Source organism: Polypterus senegalus, chromosome 1 (genome assembly GCF_016835505.1).
Source record: "Polypterus senegalus isolate Bchr_013 chromosome 1, ASM1683550v1, whole genome shotgun sequence".
Classification (NCBI taxonomy): Eukaryota; Metazoa; Chordata; class Cladistia; order Polypteriformes; family Polypteridae; genus Polypterus; species Polypterus senegalus.
In genome coordinates, this window is record NC_053154.1 from 69,175,686 (window position 1) to 69,203,132 (window position 27,447).

The following is a 27,447-nucleotide window of genomic DNA, read 5'->3' on the forward strand; positions in this document are numbered from 1 at the left end:
AATCGCTTCTTCATTATTAGATAGTGGCCGCACAGCACATTCGGCATTGCAATTGCCATTAAACCTCGCTCACGACAAAAATACAATTTGCAACATACGCAAGGGCTTTGGAAAGGCAAAAGTCTTGCAGCATTCAAAGATAATAGTTTGGGATGAGTGCATCATGGCACATAAAAGAGCTTATGAAGCCTTGAACTGAAAAATGCAAGATCTCAGAGATCCTAGCAAAATAATGTGAGGTTTTTCATCAAACATTACCGGTCATTCCACGAGGGACACCAGCGGATGAACTCAATGTGTGTTTAAAAGCATCTACAATTTGGAAACATGTTGAAACAAAAACCCCTACTACCAACATGAGGGTGCGTGTTCTCGGTGTTGACATGGCAGATAATTTTGTGAAGCAGCTACTCGGTCTTGGAAATGGGAAATACCCTTGAGACTCTCATTCAGGATTGATTTCCTTTTCACCTGATTTCTTTGTGTTGTTACGTCAGTACATGAAATAATACGGAAAGTTTTTCCAAATCTTCCAACTAATTATAAATAAGAACAATGGCTTTGCGAACGTGCAATTCTTGCGCCAAAAAACGATAATGTCTATAAAATTAACAACACCATCCTCCAAGAGCTCCCAGGATCATGCATTACATATAAATCTATTGATACTATTATGGACCTGAATCAAGCAGTTAATTATCCAACTGAATTTTTAAATTCATTAGAGCCACCAGGTCTACCTCCTCATATATTAAATTTGAAAGTTCGTTCAATCATTATATTACTCCAGAATTTAGATCCTCTCAAACTGTGTAATGGCACAAAATTGTATGCCACGAAATTAATGCCAAATGTCATTGAGGCGACATTCTTGACAAATGCTGGTAGAGGGAATAGAGTCTTCATACCACCTATCCCGCTTATCCCTGGGGATATGCCATTTGACTTCAAAAGGCTGCAATTTTCGGTCCGCCTTGCATTTGCAATTAGAATAAATAGAGCACAAGGCCAATCCCTTAAAGTTGTAGGAATCAATTTAGAAAATCCATGCTTCTCCCTCGGTCAGTTATATGTAGCGTGTTCTCGGGTGGGTACACAAAAAAACTATACATTTATGCACCTAATGGGCAAACAAAAAATGTAGTTTACCTGAAAGCACTGCAGTAGTGCTCAATGTATCTCTCCTCCTTGAATGTTAATGTTTTACTGTTTAATAATTTATACACTTCTTATGTTGTTGAAATTCTTTTACCAAAATATTTTACTGTTTAATAATTTATATTTATATGCAATGTGCTTCTTATATATTACTTCATATTCTCATATGATAATGATGTTAATAATATTGTTTAAATTGATTTCTATGTTATTGTAAATGCTCTTTATTTGTTGAAAAATAAAACTGGTAATTAACAAACATTTTATAAATACTGCATTTTATTTTTTTCCCTTGCCCTCAGTGAGCGAAGCCACTGGGTAATCAGCTAGTAAATTATAAAATACTTTCAACAAATACATTAAGAAAAAGCAATACATAGAAAACAGTTAAAGTTTATTCAGTGCTTCATCCCCCTGCATTTTAACAGGTTTTGTAATATCGGTGATTCTGATTTGATTTGTACAGTTCTGTTGCCCTGAGCTGATTCAAGGTTTGAAAGCAGGAGAACCTCCTAGATCAACAGCTGTTGCTCCGACCAGCACAACAAGCCGAGGGCCAGTCCAGCAGCAAGCTCAGACTCCACCTCAGGCCTCACCAAAGTCAATGCCAGTACTTAACACCTCATCTCCTGCACCTGTGCCCTCACCCATGCAGGGTGTAGATGCGGTTAGTGGCGGAACGGACTCCCAGGGCAAGTTGATCATGTTGGTAGATGACTTCTACTATGGCACTGATGAAGGAAAAATGTCCCATTCCTTTCGTGAAACTAAAGATCCTGTTACTTTTAAGTGCCTGCACTGTTCAAAGAAGCTGAAAAACAATATTAGGTATGGAGTTTGAGAATTTTTTATTTTTTTTTTGAAACCCCGTTTAACCTTTGTATCCTCCTTAAAGCCAACAGTTACTTTGTAGCCAGTCTAAATGGGTCTAGTTTTGTTTTGTTCAGAATTAGGGATGCTCTGATCAGGTTTTTTAATGGCTGGTACTGATCACAGGTTTCATGTTTACTGAAGTGGCCTTTTGTGAGAACAATTCCAAATTTTTTTTATTTGATTAGTTGATTTTTTTTTTCTTTCTTTTTTTTCTTTATATCTTTAAAAAACTTTGTGTGAAGCTCCTACATAACCAGAAACATCAAAGTCCTATATTCTAATCTGAAAGCTTTGGTATTTTTATAATTAAACTGTAGGCCACATTTTTTTATTAGCAGAATGAAGTTCTTTAGGCTTATTCTTCAGTGACCATAAAAATACTAAAATGAAATAATTCCTTTAAATACATATTTTTTAACTAATAAAATATGTACAGAAAATATTTTCTTAATATATACCATTAAAGAAAATAAAGTACTTCTCATAATTACGTTATCATATTGTTTAATTTCTTTAGTAATTTATTTATCTAAAACAAAGCTTAATATACTCAATATTTTCTTTGTCTCTTTTTCTGATTTAAAATGTGTATTTTAAACACAAGTTTGTATGGTGAAGTGTGCCTGGAGTCCGTAGCATGACGGAGCAGGTGCAGAAGGTCTGAACAGAATAGTGCAGCTTAGACCTTCCGACTGTATTTGTATGGCAGGAAAGCCCTGTGACCCTGGAGAACCTAAAGGGGAAATTGGATAATTGCTTGTTACGTGTAATAGCGCAGTCGGTTCACCATTCCTCATTAAGGCCCCACAGATCGTTAATGGCACCTATACTCATAGGGTAATGAAAAGGTCTGAGTAGGAAAGATTTAGAAACGGAATGAAAGAACTCTGAAGATAAAACCTATGGAAAATGAGAGGGAGCACGATCAAGGCAGTTAGGATGCTCCACAGTTGACCAATGGGAGCTGTGCTCCAAGGGCAGATCATCTTGGGTGAGTTGCGAAGCAGGAGTGATTGTGGGCTCAAAGATCTATGGACTCTGAAGCATGATGGCAGGAAGGTCCCAGTGGGTACCAACCAAAAGGTGGCTAGAGCCAGAAAGCTGAGTGGCTGACAGCTTTTGCATAGCTGAGCATGTCTGAGATGAGGGCGAGATAGCACAATGGAGAAGACAAAGTTAATCTTTAATAGAACTATTTATATATTTATTTTATTTTTGTCTTTACTGTTTTATGGATAATTTTTGTTTGTTCTGTCTTGGACACCAATTGTTTAAAATTTATTCACTACTCAATTTTGTACTGACCATTGTGGTTTGTGCCTTAATTGTTGTAGTCTATCTTGGATTGTGACTATTGATGTCCCAGGATGACTGAATATGTTGGTCTATGGATACCCCACATAGGGATTTTAAGTAGAAGGCAACAGAATGACCGATTATGTGTCATTTAGTTACAGTTTAAGACAACTGGATCATAGCCTGTTTGGTGCTGTAGTCATTCTGTCTGTCTGTATTGCTGATATATTTTAGGGCTATACAAGTGTTATGAGTTTGGGGTTAGAAATAATTTTTTGTATTCTATTTCTTTAGAAAAAGTTTGCTTTTCAATGGATGCCGTGTTGCTAACCACTAGTTAAAGGGAATGCAGCCTAATGGAAACTACATTCCCTTTGCATAACTTTGCTATGGAGCAAGACCAAATTAAATATGGTTTTCCTTCTGATTTTTTGCACACAGCTAAAATTCTCTTTTAGTACATAAAAGTGCCAAAAGCCAGGAATATTAGTACTAGAATACAGTCATCTGTTATATAATCTAGTTTATCCTTTTCTAAGTCATCAAAACAACTGATAAGTAACTGATAAACCAAAAGTACCCATTTGGGTATAGTATTCCTTTAGGATTCATCTGTGCAGTCTGGTATTTCAGAGCTTCTGTCATTTTAATTGTTTTCCTAGGTCTCTAATTGCCTTCTTCAAAATTCTGCTCTTTGCTGATTTTATATGATGTTTTTATACTTTGTTTAACATGTCTTTTGATCTGTTTTTTCCCACCCAAGCTTAAATGCATTTTTCTCATATTAAACACATCTTTGTCCTCCTTTGTAGTATCATTTTAATTGGAAATAAAAATGTTAAGCTTTTTTATTTTGCTTGTGCTTTCACCTGTGATTGTAGTGTTAAGTGATTGTTTATTGAAGCTAGACAATGTATATAAAAGAGCAATTCCTATGTGACACAGTCAAAACAGCCTTGTTGGGTATCCGTGCTCTAGGCTGTGTTACCTTGATCTTCCTTTCCTTCCTTTTCTTCTCAGCAGGGATATAATCAATAATAGGCAGGGCAAGGCATGATCCGCTAGATGGTAAACTGGCAATTAGCTGTACCACTAGTCCAGTGCCTTATATTTATCACATATTGGTGGACAATATTCCTGTGTCCTTTGGTAAATGATAGAGGTTTCAAAGAATGCATGTAGGTGAATCTCAGAATGTGGTATCCTAGTTGTACCTCTGTCAAGACGGGCAGCATGGTGGGATACTTCTTGAATTAAAAAACCCTTTCAGCTTTCCAAATAATTGCTTAACTCTAGTGAACTCTGCTGATATTTTGTTGCTAACAGTTCTGAAAGAGTATAAAGCAATTTGTGAATTCATTGTGCATATTGCCCATTGTACATTATATTCTGTACTGAGGAAGTTAGTGTAATGTTTGTTTATTTACATTTACTGCATACGTTATCATTGTTTTCTTTAGCTTACATGGCCTGTGGTCTTATTTTTTCCTATGTTGTAAAATGTTTGTTTGTAGGTTCATGAATCACATGAAGCACCATGTCGAACTGGATCAACAGAATGGGGAGGTTGATACTCACACAAGCTGCCAACATTGCTATCGCCAGTTCTCAACACCTTTCCAGCTACAGTGCCACTTAGAAAGTGTCCACAGTCATTATGAGTCCACAAGTATGCAAATTATAAACAACACTTTATTATTTAAAGTACATTGTTGAAGTAAAGAAGAATATGTTAGTCTAAGAGATTGTTGGTTTTTGAACACCTTTTTATTTATAATTTCTAATGTTTAGAGAGTTCTATGTAATTTTGTTAACACAGAATTTGATGTGAAAAAGGTTATATTAATAAAACTTAAAAAATTAGATTGTTAATTTTATTGAGTATTTCCTGCATATGCATTTAATCATTCAATATTTTTGCCTTAGAAGTTTATTTGTAGGTGTTTTAATTGAATGCTATTTAAGAAGGAACCCTGTGGAACTGTGATTTTAAAAATTGCCATTTTCATTATAAAGTAGGACACTAGTAATGTATTATATATATTTTTGCTTTTTTATCTGAGAGTTTCTGGTATCTCTTCCACTTTACAGCCAAGTGCAAAATTTGTGAGTGGGCTTTTGAAAGCGAGCCAGTATTTTTGCAGCACATGAAAAATACACACAAGCCTGGAGAGATGCCATATGTCTGTCAGGTAATATATTACGTGTGTATTTGTGGATTTTTGCTGTATCCTCTTGTATGGCAGCTTAGATGCCAACAAAATAGCATTACCATACATGAGTGCATTGTGTCAGTTATTCTTTGACAAGTATGCTTAAAGCTGTTAATGTACACTCCATATAAATAGATATTAGCAAATATAAATGTTACCAAGTTTGTGGTATCTTAGTAACAAGAAATTGTTTGGGCCAATTCTACTTAATGCGATTTCCCACTATATGTAGTGCCTAGGAGCATATTGGTCACGCAAGACAAGTTTTTAATGTAAAAGGGAAGTAGTTCCGTTAAATGTAGAGTGCTTTGACTGTATTTGGAGACAGTTGAACTAATTTGCATTTATTTTTTGCACATTATTCAAATATATTATAATAGTCTGCCTTTAATAACCCTAGTCTGATTTTGAGAAATTTTTGCATTTTCAATATTCTTTTTGTGAGAATGCTAGCTAAATTCTCAACATTACTGTTGGAAATACTTGTCTTCAAGATGCACACTATTGTGGATTTTTTATTTCTTGAGGAAAAATGGGTGTTTGCATTTGGCAGATTTTTCTCTGTATATTTAAGCAAAATAAGTCAGCATTAACCGTGTCAATTAAAAAAAAGAATCTTTCCTTTTTAATTCTGCTTAGTGAAGCTGTAAACCCAGGTGGCTAAGATTGTAGAAAGTTGTTTTTTTTTCAGCTCCTTTGTGCATGTTGCCATTACAGTCTGTCTAAATTACCATATTATTTTTGATTTAAGCTGCATTTTTGTTAATTTTAAAAAAATAAAGCAAACTATTATATTGTTGAATATTACAATATGTCTTTACGTTCCTTAGTGTTTGTGACAGCTGGTCAAAATGTATTTTTATGTATTTGATCTTCTAAAATTATATTGGCCTTCTCTTCAAATTTGGATTAAGAATGGTTTAAGTGATAAACTGTGCACTAATTATTTGATTTTGTTATCCTATTCATTCCTTATTGTGTGATACATAGAATATTAGTTGTCTCCTCTGGTATTGTTTTAAGTATTTTATTTCCTCAGACAGCTCTGGCAGATATCTTTGGAGTTGAATCACTGTTGCCAAACGCCTTTAGGAATGTGAAAATTAATTTGAAGAAGTCTTCATCTACTTATAACAGCCCCAGTTACTTATTGAATTGGTATCCAGGCTTGTTCATGAACATATCCATTCTCAGTTATAATGGCCAATTCAGAAACTGCTCAATACACTTTTATCATTTGTGGGAGGACACTGAATATTGTGAGCTCCATTATTAGTCAATCATTGTAGGAAGTAATAGCATTATAATAAGCTCTAACAAAATTATAATTTGTGTTGGTTTTGATTCATGAATAACCATGATGCATGGAATAAAAAAAGTGGAAAGTTGTCTTGAAAGGGGATGGAGAAACATTCATGTGTTAACAATTTACATACAAAATATAAAAATTGTTCTAGTTTTATATGAGCAATCTAAAGCAGGATTTAGTACACAGTTGTAGTATCCAACTACTATAAGTGTTGTGATAGAAATGCTTAAGATTAAACTCATTATCTTCCCATTTAGTTGTATGAATATCTGTCCGAATGTCTGTAGTTTCACTTTTTTTCCCCACCACTATCACATAGCAACCTGTCCAGAATTTTCCTTTATTTTTTTATGCTATTATATTCCTGCTTCTTTTCCCCACCCCTCACCATTTCATTGCGTTTCTAGTGAAGGAGCTGATTTGACCGTTTCTGTTTTTAGGAAACTGCAGGCACAAATCTTTCAGTTCCCTTGAACAATATCTACTCTAAGCCACTTCTTCTGTAATAGATGCCTCATAGAATTTTTACATATTAATGCTGTGCTCTCTTAAATTATGAAAACAACCTGCCTTTGAGTTATTAGTCATACCTCTAGCCTGCTTCTCCAACTTTTTTATTGCGGTTTGAATTATTCAGATAAGAACATGCACTATAGCTTCTTACATGCAATAAAAGGCCCTTTTGTATTCTGTCTTAATTGTTTGCTTTCAGATTTCCTAGGGCAGCATGAATGTTGGTATACCTTAAGTTCTGTTCTATTTTGACAGTCATTCAAAATCTTCAGTAATGATCATTAAAATAGCATTCGTTAAAATATTAACTAAAATAATTTCTTAATTTCTTTATATAAAATTCCAACTCTCTTTTTTCCTCTTCCTTTTGGTAGGTTTGTGAATTCCGTTCCTCCTACTACTCTGAAGTAGATGCTCATTTCAGAACTAAGCATGAAGATACTAAGAATCTGTTGTGTCCATACTGCTTAAAGGTGTTTAAGAATGTAAATGCATTCCAGCAACATTTTATGAGGCACCAGGTAACTAAAAAATGCTTTTTTATGTTTTTGCTTAGATGAGATTCTTAAAAAGCAAAGTACAATTGCACCTCTAAAATGTTCTGCAGTCCTTCAAAAAAATCTGATGTTTGGTGTGATCTTAGTGTTGAATTTTCCCAGATTATATGTTTCTTCCAGCAGAAGGAACAAAGGTCTGAAGGCAGTGCTTATAGGAAATGGTCATTTAATTCAGAAAAAGTAGATGTGTTATTGACAGCACAATATAAGAGAGAGTAGTATTTAAGACCAATCGGTGATAGTGATTGACAGCATTGTGTTTTGTTTTTACAAGCCTATAACATTAGAGTTACTGTTGTATTTCTTGCTCCCCTTAGTCTCATTAGAGGTAAGATATTTGTGATGAGATTGGAGATTTCTTGCTGCTCTGTTTTTTTTTTGATTATATCAGTTTGTGAATTCTGAATTGAACCCTAAATTTGAATTTAATTGTGTAGAAAGCATTCTCTATAGGAATATCTGTAGCAGTGGTAACATTTCCAATACACTATCTGTTTGAATGAATCTGTTTGTTACGTACCAAAGGACCAAAAAATGCATTGCTCCAGTTTCCCAAAAAATGTTGCAATCTTTTACATCTATATATTACTTCCATGGATTTCTTTTTAATGTTTGTAAAGTCACTCTGCAAAGAGTTTGGAGTGTGTGTGTATGTGTATTGTGCATATAGTGTGACGAGTGAACTCTATATTCAACTGAAGCATCTCTGGTTAACAAAGACAATCATTTTATTGTTCCAGGATACAAAAAGCAGTACATCATTGTATTATAGCATGTGAAAGAAAAGATGAGAAAAACTACTTCTCACATGTTTAATCCTGTACCATGTTGGGGAGAGGCAGATGAAGAGCCCTTTTCTTATAATGTTAGGGTCATTATAGTGGTCATATGGGTCCAGACCAGATGCAACATCAACATGCCAGGCTCATTCATGAACTTATCTGTTCTCAGTTGTAATGGCCAATTCAGAAACTGCTGAATACACATTATTCAAATGTGGGAGGAGTCTGCTATACCCAGACAGAACAAATTCAGTAAAGAGAGACAAATTCTGAATAGAACTCTGATAAGGTGGAAGATCATTCCCATATTCCTTGAGCTGCTAAGACACAGTACTGACCATTGTACAGTTACAAATCATTCATTTGAGGAGATGTAATTGATTAGTGCTGGTGGCTTCAGGGTTCTGGATTCAGCTTAGGAATATAAGTGATTGCTTTCATTCTAGTTATGGCTGTGGCACTGAAAAGAATGCTGCACTTTTTAATTTGACCTTGAACAGTATAAAATAAACATATTCCTTGTATGTGATGCAAGTTATCAGGAAGTAATTTTCAGCATATTTTCAAAAAGGTCATAAAATAATGCTGACTTGTGACATGATGTGGGAACCCTGAAAATGGTCATTAAATCAACAGAGAGAGAAATAATCCTGTTATTTTTAACTAATGATCTAAATATATTCTTTTCCAGAAGAAAAGTATTTACCACTGTAATAAGTGCAGGCTGCAATTTCTGTTCACCAAGGACAAAATTGAACACAAACTACAACATCACAAGACTTTCCGCAAACCAAGACAACTAGAGGGGCTCAGGCCAGGAACAAAGGTACAAGTTAAATTTTTTGTTCGTGCCAAGATTATTCATTTTAGTTGCATTCATTACTCAGTTCCCTAAAGTCAAATGTTTTTGTTCCCATAAGTCATCGAGTTCCCTCACCTTGTTTACATCATTCTTTTGAGTTTTGATGGCATGGTAATGCAAGAATGAGCCTATTGTGTGTGAGGGGAAACTGCTGTTAGAGTTTTTGAAGAGTAAGTCAGAGTCTGCTGTAGAAGCTTTAAGGCTCTGTAACTGTCTTTCCCCACTCCATTGTGTTTCGTGTTTTAATGATTATTGGTCCACAGGACAGAGAAAGAACAGTGTTTCTGAAGAACTTTTATAAACATTTTTAATGTTTATAAAAATTAAAAGTTTAATCTGAGTATCCCAATTTCCATATTGTCCTTAATTTTCTATGTTAACTGTAAGATTGGTATTAAACATTGTTACCAGATCACACTTTTGTTAATATGCATATAATTAACACGAGAATCCCTGAAGCATACGGAAAAAACGCGTAATCCCAGCCCACTTTAAATTCCTTTGCACCTCTCCATCAGTGTCTTTTCTTTTGACAATGTATTGATCAGCACAAGCAGCAAGCAGCCTGCTATCCCATCCCCTGCCTTGATGGAGCTCATCTCAAGCAAAAAGTTTCCCCAGCTCAAGCCATGGCTCTTTATCTGCATGTGAGCTGCCTGGAGTTGTATAGGGTAAATAATACAGTATATCCTTATTTGGAATACATGCATTTCATGTGTGTTCCGTGTCTACAAAGATCTGGGTAAGTGTAGGATGAAAGGAAATGCAAGGCAATAAATGCTGAATACTAATAATAACTTGAAGTGTATAATATGTGAAGATATTAGTTCAAATATTAAATGTATGCTTTTATTGAAGAATATAACCAAAGGAAAAAAATTAGATTTATATGCTGCTGTCAATGATTTGCAAATCCAAGCTCACATGTCAATAGACAGGGAATTGATATGTATTCTTGAATGGTACAGAGGTAAGAACCGCTGCTTTGTAACCCAAAGGTCCCGGGTTTGAGACTGAGCACTCCACGTTTTGAGTAGTGAGCTGCTGTTATTATTATTACTATAATATAATAACATACATTTGATTTGAGTCTGTAACACCCGATATAAATTTTGGCTACTTGTAAAAGTTACCGCTTGGTTTTTTTATTATTCAGTTTTGTACTTGGTACAATGAACTTGCTTCCCCCTCTCTGAGTTGTTGGCATTTATCTCCATTCTATTCACAAGAGCATCAATGACCACAGTGGGTGCTGTGGCTGATACCTGCACAGAACTATTTGTTGCACCGGCAATCAACGATACAATGTCCCGTGACTGCTATCAGACTGGACAAAGGCAGGACCGTAACAACATAACAGCTTTTTTACAGCACTTTCACTGGCTAATAGACTTGCTGCAATGCAATTCTGCTTGGAACTATAAAATAAAATGGGACCTACAGCTATAGCCACTTTAGCATGTGATCAATTCATCGCGCTTGTGTTTAGATCTGGCAGTGTCATGCTGATGGTGTTAGCGCCCAAAAAGAAGCCTTTGATTTCAATCTGTAACAACCGGTGTAAAGTTTTGCTACCTGTAAAAGACATCGTTGAAGGAATATAAGCTGACACACAAACGCTGGTGAATCATATCATCTGGGAATCTCTTTACTTTTTCTTGTCACAATTTTTGTTATTCAGTTTTATTCTTAAATAAACGCACACTTGTTTAGTTATATCTTTATGAAAGTGTTTGTTGTATATTCTAGTAACCACTTGAATGTAATCAAATCTGTCTCTGCCTCTCTTGGGCACACACACACACACACATTCATACATGAAAACGTCATTATTTGAAAACGCTATGCCATGAAGTATAGGCAAGATCGGGAAAAAAAACATGTTCAAATGACATAGCATTTTAAAATAGTGATGTTTTCATGTATGAAAGTGTATGTCTTGAACCCAGAACCCTTGGGTTAGAAAGCAGCGGTTCTTACCTCTGCACCATTCAAGAATACTTATCAACTCCCTGTCGATTGACATTTGAGCTTGGATTTGCAAATAATTGACAGCAGCATATAAATCAAATGCTTTTTTTTTTTTACTTTGGTTATATTCTTGAACTAGCAAAATACCTGCGCTTCGCAGTGGAGAAGTAGTGTGTTAAAGAAGTTATGAAAAAGCAAAGGAAACATTTTAAAAATAACGTAACATGATTGTCAGTATAATTGTTTTGTCACTGTTATGAGTGTTGCAGTCATCAAAGATTTGATTATCATTATTTCTTTCAATCAGGTTCATATGGGGAGGATGTGTTGTGTTGAAGTTACATTCCGTGTTTGTCAACCGTTGTAAAGATAACAGGTTTCATTCATCGAAGTGTTCACTACCCAAATTGGTACTCGTGAATCTAAGATGTTTAACAGGCATTCCTGGTATTAAGTTGTGGATTTGCCTGCAAATATTTAGTGGCAGCGTGTTTATGAACTTAATTTAAACTTTAAGCTTTACACCTTGCTTTCCTTTTGATATGTCTACAAAGGCTTGTTCAGATTCAGAGGGTTGTTCCTTTCCTACTGCATCAATAAACAGCTCATCTTCCTCTTTATCTGAGACATCACACACTGCATGCACGGGTTTACCTTTCCCAGTCCTGCAAACTTTAGCGAAGTGGTTCGATTTACATTTTTCACACTGTCTTCCTTTAGCTGGACATTGACTTTTTCTACCGTGTGCTTTGTTTCCGCAGTAGCTGCACTTATGAATATGCTTGTATGCGTCACTCGCTTCATATTCTTTTGCTGCCTTCTCAATTGTGTAATGCGTTTTTGTTCAGCGCTCTTTGGAGCTCTTGCTTGTTGTCTGCGTACTGCGTTCACAGTCAGTTCATGTGAGCCGCTCGGAGTACATGCATCAAAGGTTCTCAGCTGTGCTTGTGCTATCTCGTGCGATCTTGCAATGTCCACAGCTTTATTTAATGTTAGCTAAGACCCGGCACTTAAAAGTTTCTCTCGCGCTTTTGCTGAGTTTGTGCCAAACACTATTCTATCCCTGACCATCTCATCTTTGTTTGCATAAGCACAGTCCTTCACCAGCAAACTCTGTTACAAAGTGGTCAAAAGTCTCGTTTATACCCTGCGTCTTCTCACTAAACTTGTATCTCGCGAATATCGTATTCGTCTTAGGCATGACAAACGCCTCCTAGCGGCAGCGTGTCTATTGGATTGCTGCTGACGGACGGCCTTATATCGGCAGGCACTCAATTACGTGGGAAGCGTGCGTATGGGGGAGGCAATATAGGCAGGCAGCCAACTTCGTGGGAGGCATGGTGATGGGTGACGCAACTCCACCTCACACGGCAACCGAGCTGCAGGCTATGGCCGTATATATGTACGTAAGTAGGATTTAGTTATGACCGTTACGCATAGAATTTCAAAATGAAACCTGCTTAACTTTAGTAAGTAAGCTGTAAGGAGCCTGCCAAATTTCAGCCTTCTACCTACACAGGAAGTTGGAGAATTAGTGATGAGTGAGTGAGTCAGTCAGTCAGTGAGGGCTTTGCCTTTTATTTGTATAGATAAAAGCACCCATGTTTATTTAATATTTGGACTATAGTCTTCACACATTTTACACTTCACATCATTATTAGTATAACATGGAAAATTTTCTGCTTTAGGTATGTGTTCAGCATTTCTTGCCTCTCATTTCCTTTCATCCTACACTTATTTAGATCTTTGTAGACACAGAACACACATAAAATGCATGTATTCCAAATAATGATACACTGTATTATTTACCCTATTAAACTCCAGTCAACTCACACACAGATAAGGAGCCTTGGCTTGAGCTGGGAGAACTTTTTGCCCAAGTTAAGCTCCGTCAAGGTGGGGGATGGGACAGCAGGTTGCTTGTGCTAATCGACACATATGCTGCAGGGATTCTAGTGTTAGTGCAGTAAATATGGTATGACTATAAAGCAATTTTATTTAAATATTACCACACATTTTCAAGAAACAAATGTATAGATTAGGTACATAGTGTTGATATTATTTAGACTATATTCAGGAGAGTTTTAATACGATTCAGTTATTTCAAGTGGGGTACTAAATTGCTTAAAATACAGTACAAAAAGAATAGGGTTAAGTTGGGCACTTCTTTTGTCCCCTCTAGAGGGAAGCAGCTGTTGTCCATTGTGACTGAGAATTAATTGAATTGAATGGATGGAGAGCAATTTTGTGAACTGAGCTCAGCTACAAAGTTTACTGAAGTTGGTCTTAAAAGTTAAGCATGTTTAAACTTAAACTTAAAAGTTTAAGTAAAAGTTAAGTTTAGTATGCAACTGCTTAGTAATTATAGGTTAGTGTGATGTTTTCAGTTTATTAAGATTGACCCCAATGTAATTTTGTTATATCTCAGCCAGTGTTTCTCCACTGGCTGGGGTTCAGAGTCTTGTTTTCTGTCTGTTTTGTTCAATTTGGCATCATTAAGGTATGTTAATGTTACTTTTGCTTATTGTCTGCTTTGGTTTTAGTACCTGTGCTATGTTTATGTTACTTGTGTTTTGTGGGTGGTCCCTGAAGAGACAGGGTCACCTGCTAATCACTGCCAGGAAATGTCCTCTGCCCAAAATATCCAATGAGTTGCACAGTTAATTTCTCTCCTATTTAGTATGCTAACTCTTGTTGGGGAAAAAAAAAGACTGCATGTATTTGCATTGTATATTGAATATATTAGTGTTTTTCTTACAAAGTAAGACTCTTCTGTATAGAAGTCATTGTGTTCGACTAATGTGGATAGATAATGTTAAGGTATTTTAAATATTAAATGTGAGTATAAATAAACATGTATATAGATGCTGAATAATTATGAAGGTTATGCTTTGTTTCAGGTCACTATTCGAGCTTATGCTGTACCAAATAAAGCCATCACACTTCCCAGCAACCCAGCACCTATTCCTCTGCCACCACAGACAACAGAGATTGAAAACCGACCTCCAAAACCAGCTGAGCCTGTTGCAACCCATGCTGTTCAGCAGAAACCCATCAATAAAAAGAGATCTGTTAGCAAAATGTTTGAACTTCTAGCTAAGTTTCAAGAGAAGAGGTAAATATAGAAACATGTGCTTATTCTTTATTGCATTACATTGTAACTTAGTATAGTGTATTGAGATTTACTTTTAAATGAGTTCAACAAGAACATGGTGACACAGTTGCAAAGTTGGTAAGGATAAATTTCACATAAGCATGAGGAGGTTTTTCTTCACATAGACAGCCATATACACATGGAATAATTTACCAAGTTGCATGGTAGACAGTAGGGACCTTCAGAACTTGACTTGGTGTTATTTTATAAGAATTTAGTGCATAGGACTGACAAGCTTTGTTGTATTGAATGGTCTGTTCTTGTCTACAGTCATGGCCGAAATTATCGGCACCCCTGGAATTTTCCCAGAAAATGCACCATTTCTCCCAGAAAATTGTTGCAATTACAAATGTTTTGGTATACACATGTTTATTTCCTTTATGTGCATTGGAACAACAATAAAAAACAGAGAAAAAAGGCCAAATCTGACATTTCATACAAAACTCAAAAACCGGGCTGGACAAAATTATTGGCACCCTCAACTTAATATTTGGTTGCACGCCCTTTAGAAAAAATAACTGAAATCAAGCGCTTCCTATAATCGTCAACAAGCTTGTTACACCTCACAACTGGAATTTCCAACCACTCTTCTTTTGCAAACTGCTCAAGGTCTCTCAGATTTGAAGGGCGCCTCCTCCCAACAGCAATTTTGAGATCTCTTCATAAGTGTTCAATCGGATTTAGATCCGGACTCATTGCTGGCCACTTCAGAACTCTCCAGCGCTTTGTCTTCAACCATTTCTGGGTGCTTTTAGAGGTATGTTTGGGGTCATTGTCCTGCTGGAACACCCATGACCTTTGACGCAGACCCAGGTTTCTGACACTGGGCCCTACATTGTGCCCCAATATCTTTTGGTAGTCTTCAGATTTCATGATGGCTTGCACACAGTCAAGGCATCCAGTGCCAGAGGCAGCCAAACATCCCCAAAACATTTTAGAACCGCCACCATGTTTGACTGTAGGTACTGTGTTCTTTTCTTCGTAGGCCTCATTCTGTTTTCTGTAAACAGTAGAATGATGAGCTTTACCTAAAAGCTCTACCTTGGTCTCATCTGTCCACAAGATGTTTGCCCAGAAGGCTTTTGGCTTCCTCAAGTACATTTTGGCAAACTCCAGTCTGGCTTTTTTGTGTTTCTGTGTCAGCAGTGGGGTCCTCCTGGCTCTCCTGCCATAGTGTTTCATTTCGTTCAGATGTTGACGGATTGTTCGAGCTGACACTGTTGCACCTTGAGTCTGCAGAACAGCTTGAATATGTTTTGAAGGTGATTGTTTATCCACCATTCGGACTATCCTTCGTTGCAGTCTTTTATCAATTTTTCTCTTCCGTCCACATCCAGGGAGATTAGCTACAGTGCCATGTGTTGTGAACTTCTTGATTATATTGCGCACAGTGGACAAAGGAACATGAAGATCTCTGGAGATGGACTTGTAGCCTTGAGATTGTTGATATTTTTCCACAATTTTTGTTCTCAAGTCCTCAGACAATTCTCTGCTCTTCTTTCTGTTCTCCATGCTTAATGTGGCACACTCAGACACACAACAGAAAGGTTGAGTTAACTTTTCTCCATTTTAACTGGCTTCAAGTGTGATTGCTATATTGCCAGCACCTGTTTCTTGCCACAGGTGAGTTCAAACGAGCATCATATGCTTGAAATAAAACAATTTACCCACAATTTTGAAAAGGTACCAATAATTTTGTCCGGCCCATTTTTGGAGTTCTGTGTGACGTCATGTTAGATTTGGCTTCTTTTCTTTGTTTTTTGTTTTGTTCCAATGCACATAAAGGAAATAAACATGTTAATACCAAAACATTTGTAATTGCAACAATTTTCTGGGAGAAATAATGCATTTTCTGAGAAAATTCCAGGGGTGCCGATAATTTTGGCCATGATTGTAGGTTGTTCTAATGGACTTGCATCTTCATGGTATAATGTGTTTAAATCTATAGCATACAGGTGTTTCAACATGTGATCGAGGTAGTCTCTTTGCCAGATAGGAAAATGTTACCACCAAAAAGTTGATCTTTGATGTCTCATGAGACTTCATGGAGATTCTCAATTCTGTTTCATTTAAGAGTCAACTTTGTCACAGATCTTTCTCCTAAAATTCCAACAGCTTGAGACAAAAAGGAGACATGAGATACAGCTGAGGTACATGGAGTCAAAATTGAGAATTTGGTTTGAAAAGCATGTTATATTTTGTGAGGTCTCTTTCTAATCTTGTTTTTTTTTATATATATATTTTTCAAGACGTCATATTTTTAATTGGACTGATGCCTTTATCCAAGTTGTCTTACAACATTTGAGATACAGTCAGATACATTTCTTTTGTTTTTCCAATTGGAGCACAGTCAGATTAAGTGACTTGCTTATGGTCACACAGTGGTGTCAGTGGTGTGATCTGAACACACAACCTCAGTGTTTGAAATTCAAAATCTTAGCCACAGTCCTAAATTGTCTGCCTTTTCTTCCAGAATGAGTATAATCCAATCAGGAAACAGCAGTGTAAATCGGAGCAACTAATAGTACAGGCAGTCCCCGGATTACGTACAAGATAGGGACTGTAGGTTTTTACTTAAGTTGAATTTATATGTAAGTTGGAACAGGTACATTATTTTAATAAATGCAATTGTTGACCGACTGTAACCAAGTGCTCTACCAATGAATGATGGAGTTTCACCTCTCTCAATGGTGATGTTTTTTCTTTTTTTTACTGTATCACCAGCACTTGCATCAGATTTGTGTTTTAGAGACATTCTTGAAGGGTGAAGATAAAAGGTTAAGATGAGCTCTTCTGCACAGCACTGTACACGCTATCGCAGCAGGAAGGCACCCGTTGTCAATACGTCTGATGTACTGACAAGAGACAAGTTCCTGTTTTGTGTGTAACAGTACAAGTAGGCTTGCTATTGAGAATAAATGGGGGCAGCGAGGCACCACACAGTCACCTAAACCACAGTATGCTGCCTGCAGCATCCGCCCACCAAGAACGAACACGGTGTGGCCAAAGGCAGGTAGTGAATCGCACACCACCGCCCCCATTCAACAGGCAGCCACCCTATAATGCTACCCCCCGCCACTCCGTTTACCCGTAATGGCCTCAGTTCAGCCACAACCGGGTCACTGCTTGCAGCATTACCAGCCACCCACCAAGAACAGTTCTTGGTGGGCGGGCACTGAGAAGCCCCCCTCCACTCCATCCAGCCTGTGTCCAGTCAGGAGCAGTAGCTCCAGCGGCATAGTGGTCGGGCAGCAAACTGCCCCATCAAGCCTCCGTCCTACACACGAGCGATAGCTGTTGCCCCGGTGAGTATAGACCATGAGTCACCGCTTGCCAACGGGAGCCACCCGAGCGACACTACACTGCGCGAGCAGAAAAATCCCCCCAATCTCCGTCCAGCCACCGCTTGCAGCGCTGTTCATAAGTCGTAGGTCGGATGTCCATAACCTGGGGACTACCTGTATTATTCAGAAGCAAGGACTACAGTTTGGTAAAGTGTTTTATTTACACAAACAACTATCCATACTTTTCACCATATATTACTAAGCATACAATTCAAATAGTTTCAAACTAGAAACAATTTCAAGATGCTACTTGGAAGATATGAGCCCATTGTGTGACTTTGCTGTTTCCTCCGGTGAAATTCAAGAGGAGACACTTGTGAGAATACTGGGGTAAAGTATTTAGGAGAAAAATCAGAGAAGCAGGAGACAAAAGAAAATGTCTCCATTTTATCTGTTTATGATTTCAATGTTGCCAAGGAGAAACCAAGAAGATATTAAGGAGATAATGTGTTTTAATTTCTCATTTATATGGGACTGTCATGCAGGTGTTGGTTCACATCTTCAAAGTCTCAGTATCCTTACATATAAACACCCATAAGAGAAGTAGGTTGTACTGTGGTACCTTATGTTTTAGGTCCCTGTAAAGTAATCTGCTAAATGCAAGGTTGTTTTCAAACAAACGTAATTACAGCGGAGTCTAACCTTAAAAAAGATTTAATACAGTATATTTAGTAATTGTGTTAAAAAAAAAAGGTGTAGGACCTTTGGAAAATACACGTACTTCTAAGTATTCTAAGTAGTCTTCTGACATGTAGTATGAAATTAATTTAACAGATTAAGTATGGATTGTAGTGGTAATGAAAGCACTATATCATCAGATTTTTTTTTAAAGCCTATCTCTTACGATCCCTTTTCTATTTAATTGCATTTAAACATAAATAGAGTTTCTGTAACATTCACAAAAAACATTGGAGGTAATAGACATCCTGTGTAGTTCCATCTTCCAATCTAAATAGACTTTATAATTCATACAAACCAAAGGTTCTGGATTAGAGTAGAATAACTTAATCCACATAGATAGTAGAACCTCTGGAGACTTTGATACTGCAGGAAAATATATTACATCAAATAGTAATCCAAAATTTGTGTATTTTCTCTACTCTATCAGGAGTTGATATATTTAGAAGAAACACTGATCTGTAGAACACACACTACGCTGTGTCTTTTTTCTTCCCTGGGAAAAACCATGATTGACACCTGAAATTTTTAGTTGAATGCTGTGTTCTGTACCTTCAATGAAAGATTTAAAACTTTTTAATGTGTTCTGCTGGGTACCTGTTTGGGCCTTTTGGCTTTCTCACACTGTAGTGAGATCTGAAGTTATATATTGAATTATGGTGGATGGTGTTATGAAACAGCTTTGAAAGTTCAGGTAGCAAAGTTAAGCTGCACTCAAAAGTATTCATTTGAAATTTTCCACCAACAGGCATTTATTTTCTCTGTTTGCTATACCATGTTAATGCAGCATTTGTTTCCCCAGTTTCTGATACTGTTCTTCCTCCATCATTCTTGTTTCCTCCAGTTCAGACACACACTTGATGAAGAGCTGAAATTTTGTTTCTGACATTTTTTTTTCAGCAAGCATTAAATACAGTATTCATTTGTTGTTCCATTTATATAATATAATATTATTAATATAATTAATATTATATTTATATAATATAATATATATAATCCCTTGGGATTAATAAAGTATCTATCTATCTATCTACCTATCTATCTATCTATCTATCTATCTATCTATCTATCTATCTATCTATCTATCTATCTATCTAATAATATGTAGTAAGCACATACAGTGGATTTTTTTTCTGTTTACACTCCTGCTTACTGAATCTTTTTGCAATGTTTTGTTTTCTGCAGGATTACCCTTGGCAAACAAACTTGTTTAGAGTGCAGCTTTGATGTTCCTGACTTTCCAAACCACTACCCAACATTTGTTCATTGCTCTCTGTGTCGCTACAGCACCTGTTGCTCCAGGGCTTATGCCAATCATATGATCAAGTGAGTCATAGCAGCATGTAAAAAGTTCAGCCTCCTTTCTTGAGGCAACCATGTTTGATTTTATAACAGGGATAAACTTAAAGTAACCCAAAATGTCTTGACAATATGCATCTGTGTTTCCTGAGAAACACATTTTTTAACTAAGGGTTGTTGATGAATGTAAAAAAAATTTGCCATTTGTAACATTGAAGACCCTGGCATCTTCAGCTCTTATACCACACATGCTGTTTCAGCTTTTTAATGGATTTAGTCATGTGGCAGAACTTTAGTGCTTAAAAGAAAATGACCGTTTATTACACAAATACATTTACAAATATGTAATAAAAGTACAGCTTTAAGACAATTGAATGTGATATTAAAGTGGTGTATATTTCTAAGGGATTTGTAACTTACAGAACTATTAATGTGAAGAAATGATTTGCAATTTTGAGTAAAGGTAGGGAAAAACATTTTTGATGCATTTTTATAGCAAAGCATAACTTTGTTCTTTCATTCAGTATTTTAAAATCATTATTTTTATGTCTGATACCTTTTAAACAAAAGTTAAGAATTAATTGAAGAATTAGGCATTGAATTCTTAATAAAGTTCGGATTATTATCTAGATGTCAAAAATATGTATAGTAAAATTCAGCGTAGAGACTTGGTTAATGCTGGTTAATTGCTTGCTGAGTGCATGGCAGAGTCGTTTGATAACAAAGTACATGCTTCAGCAACATGAAGAAGCCTTAAAAGAAATGGACTAGTAGGATGTGTTGTAGGTTAAAATATTATTTTGGAAATACAAAAAAGCAGGAGAGATTTTAGTATGTAAAATTAAGGCAAAATAAAAAATATTTTTGATTCATGGGTGGATGCCAGTATGTCAGAAGAAGTGGTGATGTGAAGTATACTAATGCCTGTGTGCTGTCTTCTTTAGAACCAGAGGTGGGTAGAGTAGCCAAAAATTGTACTCAAGTAAGAGTAGCGTTTTTTCAGAATAATATTACTCAAGTAAAAAGTAGTCCACCAAAAACTTTCTCAATTAAGAGTAAAAAGGTACTTGGTGAAAAGACTACTTAGGTACTGAGTAACTATTTGAACATAATAAATTATTTATTTTTAGAAATGTTGTAATAAGACAGACAAAAATATAAAATAATGTGCAAATTCTGCTATTTCCAAATAATAAATTTTTAAAAATGAGTAAAAATAAATAACATCTTTACAAAATAAAGATGCACAAATAACACGGAGTTCCAAATTAAAATTTTTCACAGCAAAGCTTTTGAAGCTGATACCTGCAGTAGGTAACATGTATGTTTGAACAGTGCAAACTGCTTACTGTGACGAGATATCCTGTACACTGACAGTATAATACTGCAAATGCACTTTGTGGTGTAGCGGGTCCGCGGCTTCAAAAAAAAAGGCCAGTTTCAAATCCATATAGCCATGTCACTCTCCGAGGGCACAATTTAATGACCGCGGGGAGTTAATGAGGTAATTGGAGCGAGTCGCATTTGCATGTGCGGGTCCGATCATTCTCAGTTGATTTATTGGCTGTTACTACCCACCTCTGTTTAGAACACATTTGTGACTTTTGTCATGGTCTATGGTTCCATTTCAGTGAAAGATGCATATGATCTGGTCTAAATCATTGAAATGATGACTTGCTATGCTGTTCCTTTTGGTAAACAACATATTGGCAAAAAATATCTTCAAGCACAATATCAACCTCAAACACACTGTAAAGACATTTAAAAATTATTTTGTTTGTAATTCTACAGATGAAACACGGTATTAGATTAGCAACCTCAAAGACATTTATATACATTCATTTATATAAATTTGTCAACTTTCAAACTGGTGAGGAGCTGAAATGCATTTCAGGAAATAAGTAGACACCAAACTGGCCAATCAGAGTCATAGGGGTCTGCATAGTGTTCGCATCGATGCAACATGTGGTCACATTTTTGAGGAAGTGCTCGTCAGGCAATGGCGTAGATGCACCATAGGTAACGTGGACTATGGCGTAGCTGTAGTATAGGCGCGATGCTAAAGTATAAACTAACCTTAAGAAATTGGAATACCTATCTTAGCCATTTTAAAACTACAGAACAATGGAGATCAGTCTGTCATAGCTTATTTTCAGATATACTTGTTGCCTCAACTTCAGGCACACTTTTCATGAACTTTTTATATATATATATATATATATATATATATATATATATATATATATATATATATATATATATATATATATATATATATATATATATATATGGTCTACCTATGTAGTGATTAGGTGACTGGAATTGCTAAAATACCTTGCACAATTACTCAAGTCTTTTTCCCTTTTTTTTTATTTAAATCATTTATTGTTATATTTAACTGTGTTTTAACTGTTCTGTTGTATCTGATATTTAACATTTTCTGCATGTAACTTTGGCTAAGTATTTGTTTTTTTTGTATTTATTGTTTATATGTATTACTAGTCACCTTCTGCTTTTTTTCCTTAGAGGCATGTTTCTTCATCTTAGAGTTATCAGTTTCTCAAGTCCATTCTCTACACTGCCTCTTTTCTGATTGCCTCTTTTACTATGTATTGTTGACACTTAATCAGACAAAATGAAATATTAGATAAAGGTTTCTATTTCTTTACTTATTTCTTTTACTTATTTTTTATCTAATGGACAAAGTTATCCAACATCAACTTTGCACTGTATGACATAGGTGTTACCAGGCTTGATAACAGCCAGCCCTGCTCAATGTAAGCCTAACATACTTTGACCATTATCATTAGAGTTAATTTACTGTCAGAAAGATTCAACAAGCACATTGTGCCACACTTAAGAAAATATCTGAACAGATATAAGAAATAAAAAAAAACCTTATGCCAGCAGTTTGGAATGGGCTACAAGCTTTTAGACCCCACCAAGCTACAGTAAGAGACAAAACTTCCAAAAGGAAAATGCTTGGGACAATAGTGAGTCTTAACTAGGAGTGGCTATCCTGCCCCAATTGTAGCAAGGGTAAGGTGTAAAAGTGTCCCCAGCAAATAAAACTGTAAACTAAAACTATAAATTACAGGTTTCCATTTCCTTGGCAAAGGAGAGTTTTCATGACTCCACAATCAGAAGATGATGAGACAAAATGGGTTTTATTGGATTGAAGCAAGACAGAAACCACCAATAACCATGAAGGAACATAATTGCTCATCTCTCGTCTATCAGGAAACACCTTCATGATCCCCAGACTTTTTTGTGAAAGTTTTCTCCGGATGGATGACACAAAAATAGAACTGTTTGGTCAAAATGGGTTCAGTCATATTTTGTGTAAAGCAAGCAATTAGTAAGTAAACAATTCAGTAGGTAAAACATCTTCCCAAGAGTCAAATATGATTATGGCAGTGTGAAGGTTTGGGAATGTTTTACTGCCTTGGGACCTGGTTAACCTATCATATTTAGTAGAACCATGCATTTGGCTTAGTCAAAATAAAACACTAAACCCTTTAGTGGACTTGTAACAGGACTTGAAGTTAACAGTTTATGCTTATAATCCTGTGTTTATGTACAGTAGTTCTGCAAAGAAGAGTGGGGTAAAAGTTCTCCATAGCAATGTGAAAGACAGCTGTTGAATTATAGTAAGCATTTGATTGAAGTTTTGGCCAAGTATTAAGTGTAACTGTATTACTTTTTCTTACAGTGCTAGTTGGTATCTGATAACTTTGTTCATTTAGTAGAACACCTAACTAAAATAAAGTGTCATTTGTTCACCTTGACACATTTAGGTTAAAGACCTGAAAACATTAATTGTCAAAAATTTGCAGTAATCAAAGAAAATAAGGAAGGGGGCAAATACTTTCTACTGCATTGTGTTAATGTGACCACTCACTTTAATTCTCCCATATTTAGGTGATGCCTCAATGCTCATGAATGACCCTTTGCTTCACAATTAGTTAATCATGCCAGCCTAGAAGCAAGTGAAGATCTTTTATGAGTTTAGCTTGACCTCATGAAGTACATACATAAATAAAAAGGGGTAGATTAACCACATGGAATCAAGGATTTGTAATAGACTTTGTGCATTTTCTTTTTGTAATCTTAATTTATTAATTTGTTTTGTTTCCTAGAGAAACAAACTAGTATAATATAGGTTAAGTTTAACCTGCTTTGAGTCTTCATTTTCTTTCTTTCTTCATTAACATTTTAACATTGATCCATCCATTTATTTTTTTAACCTGCTTTTCCAGATATGGGTTGTGTGACATTTAAAAAGCAGACATGAATATCGGCTACAATTTATTTTAGGCTTCTCCTTATCTTATTTCATCTCATTTTTTGTATTGCTTTCTTGTGGTGATTGTTGTGGGAATTGTCTGGTCAGGTGTTACCTGCCTTTGTCATGCAACTTAATTTCTTCTGACAGTTGGACACCCCTCTTCCTGACTGTTAAACATGAAAATGTGCAGAAATTCTTCATGTCTTAAGTTAAGTGTTGTGAGTCTGCCCCTGTGCTTCTTTCTATTGAGCCATGCCACATCTTGTTTTGGGGTTCTCTGTGGGGCATCCTCATTTGATGTGCAAACCATACAAACTGAAATCTCATACTGTGATGCTGCATAAATGATGTCTGGTCATCCCAGAATGTCCTGCAACTCACCCTGTTTCAGAGAATGAACTCTGTAATCCTGAGATGGAACCTTAATTTGGCCAGTTGTTTCAGAAGTCTCATTCTCTGGTTTGCTATCTACAGCTCATGACAAATAACAGGGCTGAAATATAAACTAACCATAAATGACAACTATATTACTTGTGTAACAGTCTTGTGATCAATCACGTGAACTCTTCAAGATTCCTCCAGGCACAAAATCTTAAGATACATAAACATACAGTATGTGTTTGAGGTAGCTGTTCCTACCACATCTCCAGAGTGCAAGTTAGCAAAAGAAGTTTAATCTTTGATATGGATGTGATCACTATCATTCTGAAAGCTGTACATTCTGCGGTAAATCACTCTAGTGCAACCCCAATATCAGTCAGTTTAGAGTAGAAGAAAAGTATCATTTGTAAAATGCAGCTATAGTGGGGCAAAAAAGTATTTAGTCAGTCACCAATTGTGCAAATTCTCCCACTTAAAAAGATGAGAGAGGCCTTGAGTTTTCATCATAGGTATACCTCAACTATGAGAGACAAAATGAGGGAAAAAAATCCAGAAAATCACATTGCCCGAGTTTTGAAGCATTTATTTGCAAATTATGGTGGAAAAAAAGTGTTTGGTCAATAACAAAGTTCATCTCAATACTTTATTATATACCCTTTGTTGGCAATGACAGAGGTCAAACGTTTTCTGTAAGTCTTCACAAGGTTTTCACACACTGTTGCTTGTATTTTGGCCCATTCCTCCATGCAGATCTCCTCTAGAGCAGTGATGTTTTGGGGCTGTTGCTGGGCAACGCGGACTTTCAACTCCCTCCAAAGATTTTCTATGGGGTTGAGATCTGGAGACTGGCTAGGCCACTCCAGGAAGGAGGTTTTCACTCAAAATCTGACGATACATGGCCCCATTCATTCTTTCCTTTACACGGATCAGTCATCCTGGTCCTTTTGCAGAAAAACAGCCCTAAAGCATAATGTTTCCCATCCCATGCTTTACAGTAGGTATGGTGTTCTTTGGATGCAACTCGGCATTCTTTCTCCTCCAAACACGACGAGTAGAGTTATTACCAAAAAGTTCTATTTTGGTTTCATCTGACCATATGGCATTCTCCCAGTCCTCTTCTGGATCATCCAAATGCTCTCTAGCAAACTTCAGACGGGCCTTCACATGTACTGGCTTAAGCAGGGGGACAGGTCTGGCACTGCAGGATTTGAGTCCCTGGCGGGGTAGTGTGTTACTGATGGTAGCCTTTGTTACTTTGGTCCCAACTCTCTGCAAGTCATTCACTAGGTCCCCCCCGTGTGGTTCTGGGATTTTTGCTCACTGTTCTTGTGATCATTTTGACCCCACGGGGTGAGATCTTGCGTGGAGCCCCAGATCGAGGGAGATTATCAGTGGTCTTGTATGTCTTTGGTCTTGGCCATAGTGGAGTTTGGAGTGTGACTGTTTGAGGTTGTGGACAGGTGTCTTTTATATTGATAACAACGAGTTCAAACAGGTGCCAATAATACAATTATTGAGTGGAGGACAGAAGAGCCTCTTACAGAAGAAGTTACAGGTCTGTGAGAGCCAGAAATTTTGCTTGTTTGTTGGTGACCAAATACTTATTTTCCACCATAATTTGCAAATAAATTCTTTAAAAATCAGACAATGTGATTTTCTAGATTTTTTTTTCATTTTGTCTCTCATAGCTGAGGTATACCTATGATGAAAATTACAGGCCTCTTTCATCTTTTCAAGTGGGAAAACTTGCACAATTAGTGGCTGACTAAATACTTTTTTGCCCCACTGTATGCAATAGTAGGATCCCAGAATGAGTATCCTTCCGAGTTTTGGTTGCACACTAATGCCATGTTTTCAAATCTCCAACAGGAGGAAAAATAAAATTCACCTTAGCACCTGGTTTAACTTACAGTGGTGCTTGAAAGTTAGTGGACCCTTCAGAATTTTCCATTTTCCTGCATAAATATGACTTAAACCAAGGGTGCCCAATGCATCGATCGCTATCGACCGGTAGATTGCAAAGGTAGTGCAGGTAGATTGTGTTGCATTCAAAAAAAAAATTTTTTTTTTTAAACGTTTAAACTTGATTGACATACAGGGCAGCCAGTCTGAGATCTCCTTTTTTCTTACACGCTGATCATCCCACACGCACGATCAAACGCGCGAGCCACTGCAAAACTCTGGCTATGATCTAGTTAACCTTTCAATTTATATCGACTAAAGAAGGGATTTAAAAAAAAAAATTGTTTGGGGAGGGTATGGACTTTATGTGGAATTAGAAGAGGATTTGTTTCTCTCACAATGTCACAATCGAAGTGCTTTTGTCTGATCTGTCAATCTATCATTGCTATTCCAAAAAAGGAAAATGTGGAAAGGCACTTTCGAACTGTTCATAAAAACTACGAAACTGACTTCCTTCTGAAAAGCGATCTGAGAAAGAGAAAGGAGAGGGAACTAAAATCGCAGTTAATCTGACAGCCGTCATTTTTCACTCGACTGAATTCAAAAACTCCTTGAGTGCATTATTCGGCTCTACTTACAGTATTTATGCGAGTCAGCCTTTTCCCACATGAAGATTATTAAATCCAAATACTGTAGTGTCCATAAATGTATTGAATTGTTATTGTGCCATAAAGGTTATTCAGTTATGCAAGGTACGACAACATATATTTTATGTATAAAGTATACTCGGTGTATATATATCTAGAAATATAGAAAATTCTAAAGGGTTCACAAACTTTCAAGCACAAATGTATATAATAATAAAAT

The 27,447-nt window shown here is 36.4% G+C and overlaps 1 protein-coding gene across 6 annotated transcripts in view; it reads left to right on the plus strand.

The window, feature by feature from the left end:
• Window positions 1-27,447, plus strand: part of pogzb (pogo transposable element derived with ZNF domain b) — a 187,406-nt gene that overhangs the window by 107,366 nt on the left and 52,593 nt on the right. For all 6 annotated transcript variants that reach the window (XM_039750228.1, XM_039750237.1, XM_039750266.1 and 3 more), the window contains 7 exons: window positions 1,625-1,986; window positions 4,842-4,996; window positions 5,419-5,519; window positions 7,737-7,883; window positions 9,393-9,527; window positions 14,435-14,649; window positions 19,896-20,036. In XM_039750228.1, the coding sequence (XP_039606162.1) occupies window positions 1,625-1,986; window positions 4,842-4,996; window positions 5,419-5,519; window positions 7,737-7,883; window positions 9,393-9,527; window positions 14,435-14,649; window positions 19,896-20,036 (1,256 nt within the window). The remainder of the gene's footprint in view (window positions 1-1,624; window positions 1,987-4,841; window positions 4,997-5,418; window positions 5,520-7,736; window positions 7,884-9,392; window positions 9,528-14,434; window positions 14,650-19,895; window positions 20,037-27,447) is intronic.